Source organism: Myotis davidii, unplaced genomic scaffold (genome assembly GCF_000327345.1).
Source record: "Myotis davidii unplaced genomic scaffold, ASM32734v1 scaffold406, whole genome shotgun sequence".
In the NCBI taxonomy this organism is placed as follows: Eukaryota; Metazoa; Chordata; class Mammalia; order Chiroptera; family Vespertilionidae; genus Myotis; species Myotis davidii.
This window is the reverse complement of record NW_006298354.1, coordinates 161,235-177,018: the sequence shown is the minus strand read 5'-3', so window position 1 is coordinate 177,018 and position 15,784 is coordinate 161,235. Positions and strand designations below refer to the sequence as shown.

The window sequence follows — 15,784 nt, the reverse complement described above, 5'->3', positions numbered from 1 at the left end:
CCCATTGTGGCCCCCATTGAGTCAAAAAGTTTGCCCACCCCTGCTCTAGGTCAAGATGCAGGATAGTAAGGAAGCTGTCACTGAGTAGCGTTCCATAGTATGGCTTTACCACAGCTGTTTATCCATTCACTTGATAATGGAAATTTGGATTATTTCCAGTGTTTAGCCTTTGTGAAAAATAAAATACAGAATTTTAACATAAGACTAGACAACCATCTCTCCTCAAGTTAGAAGACATATTTAATAAGTAATAATACCTATTTCATCATCTTTGAAATCATGATATCTGGAAGGCAGCAGAGTACAGAGATTAAGGTGTCAAAAATGTAGGTTAAATCCTGATTTCTTCTGCCTCTTAGTAGCTGTGTGTGATCTTGGGAAAACTATTTATACTGTGCCTCTATTTATATTCCTTCTAGCATTTTGATTCTATGAAACACCTCTTGTAGAAGTGAAAAATGTCAATACAAGAAATCACATTGAGTATTTAATGTATAAGATACTCTTCTAAGCACTTTAAAATTATTGATCATCCTCACAATAATTCTTTCAGATAAGTACTATTATCCATTATACAGATAGGGAAACTGAGGCACAGTGTAAATAGTTTGCCCAAGATCACACACAGCTACTATGAGGCAGGAGAATCAGGATTTAAATCTACATTTTTGACACCTAGCCACTATACTCTGCTACCTCCCAGATATCATGATTTCAAAGATGATGAAATAGGGATTATTACCTGTTCAAGAGTTACTACCAGTATTTGAGGCTTATTATTTACTCACTTAGAAATATTATAAATAACCCTGGCCAGTGTGGCTCAGTTGGTTGAGCGTCATCCAGTGCCCTGAAGGGTCACTGGTACAGTTTCCGGTCAGGGCACACACCTGGGTTGTGGGTTTGATCCCCGGTTAGGGTGCATACAGGGCAATTGATGAATGTTTCTCTCTTCCTCTCCCTTCCCCTTTCTCTAAAAATCAATAAAAACACATTACCAGTTGAGGACTAAAAAGTATTATAAATAATCACACTAATAGGGCCTATATTATAATTTCATACTTTTGTGTCCCTAGAGATTGATTCCTCTCTAGATGCTTAATATAGATGAGGAAAATTACCACGTAGGAATTCAATCCCAGAAGAAGCCATTTAGCAGTGCAGTTGGTGAATTATTTCTGAAGAGCAGCAAAAGGATAAAAAGATAAAACACCTGATCAACCTCTCAGAATGTGCAAGTTTCATTCTTATTTTGGGCAAAGTAAATCTGGGAAAGAAGGAAGAAAGGGAAGCAGGAGATAGAAGCTGGTCACACACATTACATATGTCTACCTTTTCCTTCATTGTAGGCCTTTCTCAGTTTCCAGCCTCAGTTTTCTTCCCATTCTACATTGTCTTAGTTATTTTGTTCTGTATTACAGCTTCAAGTAGTAACTCCGACATCTCTAAAATTAAAGTTAGAAATTTCAACAACTTGTTGGATATTGTTATATGGCTATTTGTAAAACACTTTACCTCCAATGTAATTAAAATAAAAATCCATTATATTGTGTTTTTTGGGGAAAAAATCTCTCCTCCATTTTCTGTCTTAGAAAATGAGTGGTATGTCATCTCTTCTAATTATTTGAATTAGAAACAACAAAGTTCTCATTCATTCTTCCCTCACCTTAACACACAGGTTTAAGCATTCTCCAAGTTCTAGCAATTCTGCCTTCTATAATCTGTTTCCATTTCCCTTGCCATTTCACTGGTTCCTGTTTTCATTATATCTTACTGGGATTATTTCAATATAACCTTTCTGACTGGTCTGCCTGTGTCTAGTATTATTGCTCCTCTAATCCCTCCATCACATTTCAGTAAGAGAACGCTATCGTCCTAACACACAGCTGGGATCATTGCAATCCTCTCGAAAAGCTCTAATTATTTTTAGTGCCTATCGGAGTAAAGTCCAAACTCATTTCTGTAATCATTAATTATTAACTTTTTTGTTTCCCCTTACAAGTTTCCTGCAGTCAGGAACTAGTCTTACTGATATCTAGCCACTCTACAGCCTCATAGTAACTTCAAACAGTGCTGTACTCATGGCCGAGTTTACATAATTAACAAAAGGATGCTACCTATATGAAAAGATAGACTTGAAGTTTAAAAGGCCACTTGATGTTTTAATTTGGAGGTCATGGGTGGTATTCTAGAAAGCAATGTAAGTAATGTGATGGGGATAACTTTGTTGGAGAAAGGAAGGAGAGAGAAGATGGCTGAAAAGACAATTGCCAGAAACGGATAACTTAAGAATTGGAGATGGGGCATGACAAATTCATGGATTTAGGGTTTGGGATTTGCAGGTTGTGTTTTCAAGCTCAGCATCTCTCTATGAATGTGCTTAAGAATCATTTCACAGTATTGGGAGTTAGCAGGTCAAGGTGCTCCTTCAAACACTGTGCTTGCTTGCTTTAAATCATGGGCTTAGTAGCCCAGCTTCTAGAAAGAAGATTGATATTGAAGGCTGTCCTGGCAGCTCTGTAGGAATTCACTAAGTGCCCCACATTTTCAGGCTCCATTCCTGTGAGGAGCTCACAGTGTCCATATCAATTAGCTGGCAGGGCTCTGAGTCCCCCGAAAGGTCTTTTATGCAGTGGATGTGGCAGTAAGCCAGCACTGGCTCCCCTAGTGACAAACCAATATGCTCAAGTTCCCAGTGTCCATAGATACCATGCACTTTTTAGAGAGGTCTGGCTCTGAAGCCTCAGCCATCACACTGGAACTCTGTACTGCAGGAAATGCCTCTGGGATTATACCAAGAACTGGAATTCTTTCTAGTCATAATCTCTTTAATGTTATTCTCCTTCTACCTATACTTTTCTCTCCTAATAATAGATAACTTTGTTGAGTATTTCTACTGTGTCTAGCACTATGTCACATGCATACTTCAATTTTATCTCCTAAAGATCCCATGAGATGTAGGTACAATTATTTCCATTTTGCATATGAAGAGACTGAGACCTAGAGCAGTTAACTGACTTCTTGAGCTCAGAGAGTTTGTTAGTGGCAGTGAACTTAGAAAGGCTGGGGCTTGACCCTGGTGTGGTCTATAGTCAGAGCTGGTGCTCTCACCACTGTACAGTGCCACTTCTTCTTAGGTACTTTGGAGCACTGGAGCCATTCCCAATAGGACTTCAAGCAAGTGAACTGCTCTAGAGCAAGTGTAGAATTCTGGGATACTAAATATTTTGAATTTAGCAAATGATGAGAGCCATTGTAGTCTATTCCCTCCTTGCTCTCCAATTATTTCCCTATTCAAATAAGTTGTTTCAGCCTTGTATAGAAGGTGCAAGGGTTTTGGGGGACAGTATTTTTTGCAGAAACACACTAAAATGTCCCAACTTTAATACTAACTTTCTGCCTCTTCATTCCATTGCCCCTTTGCTCCCAGCTGCACTGGTCACAATCTCTAAGCTAAGAGAACACAGCTGGAGCGAGCTGCCAGCAGAAAATATGTCTGGAGTTCTCCCACAGATCTGTGTTCTCATAGGAAATATAATGAAGCAGTGCCAGTTCATTGTTTTCCCAGCCTATTGTCTGATTTCCTTAAAGTGCAATATAATTACATCAATATTCTTCCTAATCTCTTTTCTTTCCCTCCACGTTACTCAAATAAGATCCAGTTTTCTTCGTTCCATTTCCCTTTTTCTCTACTGCTAGTTGTGAGTGAACTAAAGAAAGATGCAATGACCTCACTTATCAACAGAATAAAGGATTCCCTTGTTTTTGACTTGTGCTAATTAGACATCAGCCATGCCCATGGGCTAGACCCTCTTCTTATGTATTTATTTTTTTTCCATAAATTTACTGTAATGGTTTTCTTGCTCTTGTAATATAGGTTTACCATGTAATTGCTGAGAGTCCATTTAAAAACAAAGGACTATGAAAAAGAACTTCTTCACTGTAATATCTGGCCTGTATTTATCCTTGAATCTGCCTTCCAATTCTGCTATCAAAGCCCTCATTTGATCAGAGGGCTCTTACTTATTATTTCACACACACACACACACACACGTACACACACGTTTCTTATTAATTAGTCTTTGAGTCAATGACCTGAGACACTTTCAGATGGAACATGATGGTCCCTCATGCAGTTGGGATTCTGGCAAGAGAACAGTCATTTAGTTGGGGAAGACTCAATGGTTTGGAACCAGAACCTTTCAGATGCAGGTTAGATAGGACTCACGTGGCACTGACTCAAAGACCCTGCTTCTCACTCAGCTCACATGCCTACCTGTTGACATGTCTATAGTTTGTTTCTAGCACTCAGGTGTAGTTAATGCTGTTCATCTGTCACATTAAAAATATAACTTTTTTTCATTTTATGACTGTCATGAGAATAAAATGGAAATATAAAATATCTTATATGTAATATAAATAATATAAAGTGGAAATATAAATATCCACCTATTGCCTAGCCAAAATGTGAAAACCAGAATGTTTTGGAAGGATATCCGCTTAGTTTTGAAGGCAAACCCGTGCACACTTCTCATAGAATCTCTCACTGACTTTTGCAGCTACTTCCAGGCCAATCACCTCTTCTAGTTCTGAAAGTTGGAGTTTCTTATCTTGAAAGCTCTTATCAGTTAGCCACCCAGAAACTAATCTTGCCTAATAAGTTTAGTTTCAATTTAGGGCTTTCCCAGCAATATCTTTTACTTAGGAAGGTGATAGGATTTATTGATTTTTCTATCCTCTCATTATCATACTGTCATTTCCTTCCCAGGGACACAACAGTCATCAGCCACTCTCCTAACACCAGCTATGACACAGCTCTCGAAGCTCGCATCCAGAAAGAGGAGGAAGAAATCTTGATGGCCAACAAGCGTTGCCTTGATATGGAGGGCAGGTAAAATGTTGATCTGGACCCCGAGTTGGTGTGGAGACCAGATAGATCAGTAGGGAAGGGCGAGCATCTTTGTTCACAGCTGGGAACCCTGATAATATAGCCTCTCCCACCCCTACATTCCTGCCAGCCTGTTACTTAGGATATGAGATGCAATGACGTTTACCTTGATCATTCCACTCACTGGGGAATTCCAAGTAGTACCGCTTTCCCCTTTGGCCTCGGTAATTGCTTTCCATCTGCCTTCTGCCAGAACTGACCCTTTGGTATTTTCACTCTGGGGTATTCTTTCTAGCACTGTACCACAACCCTGTTATACTGCACAGTGCTCAGTAAAAGAACATCTAGCCATGCTGTACCTGATGTCTCTTATAAACTCATAATCATTTACTTATTACTTGAAAGTTATGGCCCATGTATAGAAGTTCCCATCTTTTCACTGACTTCATTTCTGTTGACTCAAATTCTTCACTATAACACTCACTATATTGGTTTACTCTCATATACGGCCTTCCCCCCCACCCCCCCAATATTTTACTTTGGCTTCCTAAAATTTAAGCAACAACTCCTGCATGCTCTGTTCTATCCATTTGGAGGTATAAAAAGGCATTTTGAAAATGTAGCACTGTCCCTTGTATCACAAATCAGAAATAACTAGACCACCGTTTAGTCAAAAAGGTAATGGAAGTTCAAGTCCATGTAGGCAGTGAGAGTAGAACATGAAGATGGCAACAAGATCTTTATATGTTCTTTGTCTTTGGCTCCTAGGATTAAGACCCTCCATGCCCAAATTATTGAGAAGGATGCCATGATCAAAGTACTCCAGCAACGTTCCCGGAAGGAGCCTAGTAAGACAGAGCAGCTGTCATCCATGCGGCCAGCAAAGTCTCTGATGTCCATTTCCAATGCTGGATCGGGCTTGCTCTCCCACTCTTCCACCCTGACTGGCACCCCCATCATGGAAGAGAAGCGGGATGATAAGAGCTGGAAAGGGAGCCTAGGTAATGACAATAAATAAGGAAGATTAAAGTGACATGTTTAAGGAGAGCCCTGACTTAGCTATGTGCCCACACAGCAAGGGAAAAGAGTAATGGTCCCGATTCTAGACAGGAAGATATCGCCGGTTGGATCCTTCTGAGAGGCTAGCTGTGAGGTCTCACGGAGACAACATTGGTTGAAGCCACGGCCTTAGAAGATAAGAATCCTGAGTTCTATTTGGGTGGGAAGGAAAACAACTTGTTTCCTCTAAAAAATTCTCATATTTGGCCTTTACCACATGGGACCTTTTGTTCACAGTCCATGTAGCCTTTGTGCCATTAAAAAATTTAAAATTTCAGCTTTTTCTGTGTTCTTTTCTCCCATAAAGTTCAAGGACTCAGAGTTCTAATTAAGCTAAATGGAGCTGGGTGACAGGTTTTTGTTACCATCATGTTCTGAGATGAGAAGAGAATGTACTTTTTCACTTCTTCCCTGTCCATTGCCTCCCTTCTAATCAAAACCTCAGAAGTATTTGTGATACCACGAGGCACTTGGTTAGAGCCTGAGGACACAAGCTGTACATATTTTAATTTTAGCTGTTTTTGTTGCTTCTGATAACTTTCTTGGTTCTGTGACACTTGCAGTGCCCTTTAGTTAGAGCAGGCACTTTTGGGACCATGGTCATGATTAGAACCTTAGATCACACAATTATTATCACATTCATCTGTGACCACAGACTTCTTCCACCGATCCTTTCCAGCTGTCTAGTATGGATGGTGTTGGTTACAGGTGGAAACAAGTAGAAGCATTCTGATAGCTCGGTGGAAATCAATCACCATTGGAAAAATAAATCAAAACACATACCCAGGACACTTCAGGTTTAATACGATGTTCTGGCGCTTGGAGAATGAGAACCAGAAGGGGTCTACCAAGTCTGAAAGAAATTTTAGACATGATGGGAAGTGCGTGACAAACTGATTTCTGGGTTCGAATGAGGACAAAGTAAAGAATTAGACCCATTCATATTTCTCCTGAACCTCCTACAAAGAAGAGGTAATGAGATGCCTGCATTTGAAGAAAGTATAGTTTTCTAACCTCTTTCCCGCTTCCCTTTGTAGGCATTCTCCTGGGTGGAGACTACCGTGCAGAGTCTGTCTCTTCTACACCCTCACCTGTGCCACCCTCGACTCCCCTGCTCTCAGCTCACTCTAAGACGGGCAGCCGAGACTGCAGCACCCAAACAGAACGGGGAACTGAAGCAAACAAAACTGCAGCTGTTACTCCAATCTCTATTCCTGCTACAGTTGCTGCCGCCATCACTGCCAATGCTGCCACCAACACCACCACCATGGTAGCTGCTGCTCCAGTGGCTGTTGCTGCTGCCGCTGCCCCATCTCCAGCAGCTGCTGCTGCTGCTCTTGCTGCTGCTGTTTCTCCAGCTGCTTCTATTCAGATTCCAGCCGCTGCCTCTGCTGTTGCTGCTACTATTGTTGCTCCTGCTTCTGCTGCTGCTGTTCAGGTTGCTCCAGCTGCTCCAGCTCCGGTTCCAGCTCAGGCTCCAACTCCGGTTCCGGTTCCAGCAGCAGCTCAGGCTTCTGCTCCGGCTCTGACTCAGACACCGACTCCATCTCCAGTTGCAGCTGCTACTCCAGCTCCAGCGCCAACTCCATCTTTGGCTCAGGCTGAGGCTCCTGCAACTCCAGCCGCTGCTTCTGGACCACGGCGCTTGTCTATACCAAATTTGGCCTGTAATCCAGACAAGACAGGTAATGATGCTCTACCAGGTAGCTTTTGATTCTGCCCTCTTGCAGATTTGTTTGTACCTGCTGTTTGGGCACAGTTGGTCATTTGGAGGGAGGTTTTTCATATTCTAAAAAGGATTAATCAGGCAAGATGAGGGCAAAGAGTCTGTAAATAACATCTGACACTAAGATGGGAACAGAAATGAGTCCAGGCCTTTCTCCCAGTAGAAGTAAATAAATGTTCAGAGGAATAAGGCAGGTGACAAGTAAGTCTCACCTGGCCATTGACTGCAATAGGGGCTTTAAAAGCTGTCCATTTCTAGAAATTTGTGTTTTTATGTTATTCCTAAGTGTTTTCTAATCCCTTATTTCTGTGTAGATGGTCCCGTTTTCCACTCCAATACTCTGGAGCGAAAAGCTGCTGCTCAGATCCTGGGACAAGAGCCTGATGCAGAAATGGTGGAATATCTCATCTAAACGGCCTAATCAAGAGCTGCAGTTTATCAGCAAGAATGCTCTTAATCATTTTTCCCTTTTGTTGTTATTTTGAGGGTGAGGAAAAGGGATTAGGGGAATGTTTTTTTAAAGGGACTTTTTATTCAGACATTATAGTACTTACATAATGCCATATGAACTCCAGTCTATTTTGGTGCACTTAGAGAGTACCTCTAAAGACAAATCAATCAGAGTGTGCTCTAAAGGTTATTGTTTGGATTTCTACAAATACTGGGACTGTTAATAGCTGGATATTCACCAATGTTTTACAATGTGCTTAAAAATTTTTGGCATTTCCATATTCCAGATCATTTTTTATATAGAAGAGCACAGTATGTTTGGAAGACAGTGTGTAAAAGGTAGTTCAGAAATGGGAAGCAGGAGAGAATTTGCACATGTGATGTTTTGCAGAGTTACCATCTAGGCAGCATCCAGAGAGAGAGAGAGCTCTTGCCTCAGGCTCGTGAAAGGGGATAGTTTTTGGAGCCATGTAAACTGGAGGGAAGGTAGGGAGTAGTGGGGTATGGAAGGGTGCTGGAGCTAATTTTCCCTTCCAACTTCCCAGCTACCCTCTGCCAGGGGATTGTTTTTATTTTCATTTCAGTGGTGCTTTGGAAGTTGATTCTTTTGGTTCCCTCTTGGAGGTTCATACATTCATATATATACTCTGGAATAATTTATGCATTTGGGTAATTAATATATTGCTTTCAGCCACTAGGAAAGTTAAATTAGCTGAAATTTCCTCTCTCTTAGAGAGTTAGACCACCAGAGGCCTTGATGGAGAGTTCCATGAGGTGCTTGCAGAATGTAGACCTTTGTGGTCTGTGTCTAGCCATGAACAGCTTGCTTGCCTTTCCTGAGACCAATCTGCTTAGTGTCTAATTCTTCCTCAGCACAAATTCACTGGCTGTGTCACCAGTTCTCAAATTGTCAGTTACTTGCAAAACAAGGAAGCACTTTTGGTGACAGGTTGAATGCTTTGAATTTCTGGTGACTACTTTGAAATATCTCATTTTGTTTCCCAAGTTCTTAGACGTATTTGACTATCACCTCCAAGAGAAAAGCATCAGAAACCCAAAGTACTATGCTGCAGTCAGGGGAGAGGTGGGCTGCAGCAGAGTCCTCAGCTACCTCTTTTCATGGCCAGTGACTCCATCTTGGAATGCTTTTGGAGAGCAGCAGGAAATGTACATGTGGGCAGGGACCAAGGAGGCCATGGCTCCAAGCTTTGCCTAAGGGCTGCTCATTGCCATAGGTCCCTGCTCTGTGTCATTTATCTACCCTTCATTAAGATGATAAATCTACAATCAATGTCATTAATATCAGTTTTCGGGGGTTTGGGGGGAGGTGAGGGGATTGGGAGTGTTATGTAAGGGGGGAGGTAGAGGTTAGGGGATATGCTAGTTAGAAATCAGATTAATAGAAGAGTAGGCCTGATATATTACATTGTGAGGCATAGTGGCTGGAAGGAATTTTTGCAATACAGTAGCCCAACCCCATCATTTTAGTGATGAGGAATCTGAGACCTGGAGACTTTAAGTGACTTTTTCAAGATCATACAACAGAGCTTCCCACTCTGCCAAATACCATGCTTATTTTGGGAAACACTTATATACAAAAAGCCCCATTTTAAGAAAAGGCATCTTCACAGTCCAGGGCATATGTATTTTGTAAAATGGCCCTGGCTTCAGTAGTTTGTACAGGGTTCTGAGTTCCTATCTTGCCTTTCCTGCAGTGCCTTTTGCAAGGTTTTTCCTTTCCTGATTCTGATTTCAGTATGGAGTCACATGGGACATCTGCCCTAAAATATCAACCTCACTTCTTCTCTTGCTATGAGATTGGCTGTCTCGGATCACCTTACAGAGTTCCTCTGTAAGTATAGGAATGGCCTACTTAACAGCATTCTTGTGTCATTCCTAGTGACCTTCCAAAGGAATTATTTTGTGTGGGGGGAAGGAGGAGATAAGAGGGAAAGTGATGTGGTTTTTCCGGCAGTCTTGACATTTTTAATAATGAAGTGATTATCACACACATTAGTACTCAGTTATTTAGTGAATCCCAAATAGAAACTAAAAGTGCAGTTGTGTTAATGCTCATTCATATTACCCTTTAGTCATAGAAAAAAACTCAAATAGTAAAAGCAACAAGTAGCAAACTTCAGGACTGCTACTTCCTGTCTAAATAAATGCATAAATAAATAGAAAAGTAAACCTTTCATTTACTCCTTTCATGTTTATAACATATTGCCAGCATTTTAGCTAGCTCTGGGAGCCATGGTTTTAATTACATTTTGTAAGGTGACAAATGTCATACATTCCACACTGTGTGGCAGCCATCTCTTTAGGCTCATGTATTTTGGGAAAGGAGGAAGTTCTTAGCTAAATATTATTTTGAACTTTCCATAACATCTCTGCCCCCCCCACACACACCAGAGGGGTTCCCTTTTGGCTCAGTTTTTAATCCCAAGTAATTTATTCAAATACATTGTACATTTGAGAGATGGAATAAGTCCATGTCAGTGTATTATGTTTACGAAGAAGATTGATTCAGCCTTTTCAGAAGTTCCCTAATAGATGACATTTTAAAATTCAGGTTTATGGGAGAAATGTCAAGGTAGCCACCTTTTCACAATTGTGTCAATGTAAGACTTGGGGGATGTTTCTGGACTCCCACCTATCTATGCATTTTACTGGCACCTCAGAACAGGAAGGTGACCTTGTTGTCTTAACTTGTACTGCATGGTGGTCTCTGGGGACCTTCTAAGTCAGTTGTACTTTAATGTCCCTTGTACAGAAAAATTTCATTAGAACAAACTTTACTTGATATGAAATTCTTATTAACATTTTTTTATTAAATAAAAGTAGCTTGAGCTTTCTTATAAAATCATGTATCTTAATTGTTGTTTTAATGAAGGATTTGTTTTCAGTGCTGCTTTTGAGCTTTAGGTTGAGAGGATAGTAGGAACCTGAAATATTTGCCATCACCTGCCATGGGAAACATACTAGGAGACCCATCACATTCTCTTTTTCTTGTTACACAGTTGGTTATGCACAACAATTGGAAAATGAACAAACTTACTGTGCAAACTACTTTTTATGAAGAGCCTAAAAACTAATAATGTAGCAACTTCAAGTGTATACATATGCACTAACTCTTATACATTATATTCTCATGTCTGTTATCTCCTGTTATCTCAATTGCTCATTCACATATGGAATTTGTTACTTAAAATGTGTGCATTCTTACTGAACATGTTTTAAAAGGAAGGCATTAGCTATGGGCTAATTGCCACCAATTTCAGCCTGGCATGATCCTTGGAATATATCTTCCAAGTGCCATCCATCATCAGTCGGACCAGTGTTGGGAGTTTGTTTGTTTTTTTCTGGTAGCAACGATGGGTTATATGAAGCCTTCAACCCTCCTTCTGTGGCCTCCCTTGTGATTAATGGCATGTGTTTGTAAAATGAATAGCTTAGGTTGGCAGATGGCTAGAGAAGAATCACCTTCGGTTTGAAATGTATTTGGCCTTATAATGATTAAGACCCCATTCTGTAATCAACGGAGCTAGTTCCAGTAGAATTAAGCAGGTGTGAATCCACTCTGTGCCTATCTTTTCACTGACAATAAAGTTAGCTATTTTAAAATGCAGTACTGTGTGGAAAATGCTTTGGTGTTTACCCGACAGATGTTTTAGTTGAGCTTGTACCAGTGATTGCTTTCAATTTAGTATGCAGTGAAATTGACTTTCAAGGGCAGCATGCAGAATTTGCATTTGCTTAAAGTATGGAATGTAATTATAAAGTATTAAGACAACACCACTAGCTGCATTGGTTTCTTTATATATTCAGGCAGCATATATTAAGAGCTTTGCATCTTTTTATCTCCTGGTTCCAAGGGATAAAATGATGGCCACCCAAAACAGAGAATTCATCATTTGGTTAGCATGTTGGAAGGCCCCTTGATGTTCCCTTTGTACCCTTGTTCTTATGCCAATTAATCAGTTTTGGTTGCAGAAGCTTGTTATTAAAAGCAAATCAGTACCACATACAAGTTGGCTCTTTTCACTGAAAATGTTAAAGCTGTCTTTCCACTGCCCTCCTTGTGCCTCCTGTTTACCACTGAGGCCCAGCCTAACTGGGAGATAAGAGCCCCACAGGCTTGGAAATGACACTTGCACAGTGAAATCAGCTTGATGTGTGTTGCAAAACAAATGGGGCGAGGGTATAGAACTCATTCTAAATTTACTTTTTGATTAAGGTGGGCTGCATTCGTCTGCATACTTACGAGTAGCACTTTGAAAACTGTATGTGTGAAAGCCCACTCCTCTTCTTCAGAACAAAGAAGATGGTCTTAAGTTAACCCACACCTTCTTACAAAGCTTTGTGAAGCATTCCTTTCAGATACATATTGTGCCCCGTTCTTAATAAACAAGCGTTCCTTCAAAAGATCACTCTGTATCAGCCTTTCTAGATATTAACCAGCTTTATAACTGATGTGATTATCTGTGTGGGACTTCATCTTCCTTCCTGTTGGCCTACTCTACTGTGAAAAGTGATTTGCACAGTCTATGAATTGCACAACTTCAGAAACAAACACCCCCTGCTTCCCACCTTCTCCACCTCCATCTTATCCTACAGGAGGGTTTTTATTACAGGAAAAATACTGTAAGTGATTTGATCTTAGAACACTTTCTACATTTATTGGCTTCACCCTGATATTTGAATGAAGACCTCTGAGTGACTTAGTTTCCAAAAAGGAAAACGTTTACAACTCCAGATTTTCATACCACATCATAAGTTTTCACTCAGATGCAGTTATTTTCTTTCTTTCTTTTTTTTTTTTTCACTTGCCTTTGCCTTGGACCGCTAGTTTCAGGCATGTGTGAGTTGTTGAATAGCTGCATATTACATGTTGTCATTATGTAAAAGGCCCTGAAGTTTAAAAAATATGTCCATGATTCTAGTTTATTAGAGAAAATTGCACACACACACATGCACATGCACACATTTAAAATTCATTGTGATTGATGAATGGAAAAAGTTTGAACAAGATACAGAACAAATGCAAATAAGGGAATGATTGTTGGGATTGCACAGAGAGTATGTGTGGGGGGACTGAGTTTGAAGGATGTGTAGGAGTTAAAATGGTGAACTAGGAGATGGAACAAACATTCCTTGCAAAAGGAATAATATGTGCAAAGGCAATCTCATTATGTCAGAGTTGCAATCAAATGAAGACTATGTTTCCAAAATCAAAGACCTTAGAGAACTACTCTGAATTTTAACATCCTCATCATGGAAACTTACAAACTCACTCAGGTGGTTAACATACTGGTCCAGACGTCAAAAGAACATGGAGTTCTGGTCCTACGTCAGCCTCTAAGCAGACATTTACTCCTGAACAAGTTCCTTAAGATCAAAGAGCTTTATCAATAAAATGAGGGTAAATATATATCACTATGGACCTCATGGAGAGGGGACAAGAGACCTTCACAAAGTGAGACTATAAAAAGATGCCAGTCCAAACAATGGGCTGAATCTATAAAGATGAACTTTTTTTTTTATTAAAGAAAACTTCAAACATACACAAAAACAGAATAGTGTAAGGCATTCCCATGTGTCCATTGCTGGGGGCTTCAAGTTATTATTGATGGATCAATGCTTGGCCAATCTTGCTTCATTTATCACCTCTACCCATCCACCCTCTACTATTTTGAGGCACATCTCAGACATCATAGCATTTAATCCAGACATATTTCAGTACTCATGAATATAAATTTTTTATAATGACAAATTTGAAGTGCTCTTCCTGGAACCGAAAATATATAACTCACCAACCAAACAAATAGCATGTTTGTGCTCTGGTGCTTACAAGGCTTTTTTTTTTTTTTAACCTAATCTTTTGCCTTAAACCAAAACATATTTTCTCAAATATGGAGGGGTTCATTCCCCCACAACCCACATATCAAAGAGGAAGATATTTTCTTTAAAGGCACTCCAGTACAGGCTCTAAGCTATTTTTCCTCTTCCATTTGGTCATCCAACTATTTCTTGTTTTCTCTCATCGACTGATTTGGTCACTATCCCAAACTTTTGGCCTTTGAATCACAGTTGTCCACTCCAGTCCCAAATGACTCAATCAGCATCCTGGCCTATCAAGTTCGTCAACCTCTCCAACTCCACTGACTTCCACATCAGCCTGCTGTTCTCAGGGCTAACCCAGACCTGGCCATCACATAGAATTGCTCCACCATGGAAATCAGATATGCCAGTACCTCACTGTCTGGCCACAGTCTGCCATCCTCCCAGTTCTCCTACTCTGACCCTATTTGTCCTTTGACTTCTGAGAGACCTCTAGTCTTTTAATGCACCATTTCCTCCTACTCATTTAGCCCTGACCTACCTGATCTGACCTCATGTTCAAATACCTGAACCCTCAAATCATTAATATCCCTTAAAACCTCAACCATTCATCACAACTCAGAAACTCATGAATCATCCTTGACACCTCCCTCTCCCTTATAGTTTATCCGTCACTGATCCTATCAAAATAAATCACAAAACCCATTCACTACTTTCTAGTTCTACTGTCAACAGCCTATTTTAAGTTAGCATTATCTTTTACCTAGACTGTTTCAATAGCATATGCACCTAACTTGATCTGCCCCTAACCTGGTCTATGCTTTTATTATATTTATTCAGCAACAAATATAATTAATACCATGTCATTCCCTTGCTTACAAGCTTACCTTTGGAATGAGGATAAAATGGGAACAGAGGAGGTAAAACAATGAACCCAAAATTTGATAATTGTGGATTTGAAACTAAAACTGAGATATCTTGGATTCTTATTATAGTAGAATCATTATCATGCCTTGTTCTAAGTATTTTTCTTATGCTTAAGAGACATTATTGGCATGGAATCATTATTTTCTCTGTTATTAACCAAGAACAGTACTTCTTGAAGTCCTATTCAAAACATCTGTATTGGAATCACCTCAGGTATTTATATAATAATAGTGGCCCATTGCACAAAATTCATGCACATTAAAAGGGGATTAATTAGAGGAAATATTTTAATATTGCTATTTGCCCTTTCTCTATAATAGAAGTGTCAGAGATGAAAGAAAATTAGTAAAATGTATATGAAAATCTTCATCCTGTCAAAGTCTGGAGCGCACCATGGGACCCAGAGTCAAGTCCCCGCCCACCCTCATATGCCTCAAAATCACATGAGACCCAGACCCGGCCAGCCCCCTGCACCCCCCGCATTGGGCTAGATCCAGACCCGGCCAGTCCCACGCTTGTCAAACCCTGCTGGGCAGGGGGCGCAGCCTGAGGTCCCCTGTGAAGCCTCACCAGGCGGGGGGTGCAGCCTCAGGTCCCCCATCCTGGCCCAGCGCCACATAGCCTCAGGTCCCTACTAATCGCTCATTAAGGCTCGTTATGGGAACCCCATCTCCATTGTGGGTACAGCCATATTGTGTTACAGGAACCCTGCCTCCCCATGGGCACAGCCATCTTGTGATGGCATGATAGAGTGAATGTCAATTTGCATATTACCACTTTATTATATAGGATTATGAAACCTTTTTAAATGCTTAAAATGTAGTAGAAATACTTAGGTAAAAATCAGATGAGGAAGATAAAACAAACTTTTTGAAATAAGGCATTTGCAAATA

At 40.3% G+C, this 15,784-nt stretch overlaps 1 protein-coding gene across 3 annotated transcripts in view; it reads left to right on the top strand.

Annotated features, from left to right (window-relative positions):
• The window catches only part of AMOT (angiomotin), a 65,776-nt gene extending 56,436 nt beyond the window's left edge, over window positions 1–9,340 (top strand). For all 3 annotated transcript variants that reach the window (XM_006774023.1, XM_006774022.1, XM_006774024.1), the window contains 4 exons: window positions 4,769–4,891; window positions 5,657–5,889; window positions 6,985–7,632; window positions 7,988–9,340. In XM_006774023.1, the coding sequence (XP_006774086.1) occupies window positions 4,769–4,891; window positions 5,657–5,889; window positions 6,985–7,632; window positions 7,988–8,085 (1,102 nt within the window). In that variant the 3' untranslated portion in view covers window positions 8,086–9,340. The remainder of the gene's footprint in view (window positions 1–4,768; window positions 4,892–5,656; window positions 5,890–6,984; window positions 7,633–7,987) is intronic.
• Window positions 9,341–15,784: the final 6,444 nt, after the last annotated feature.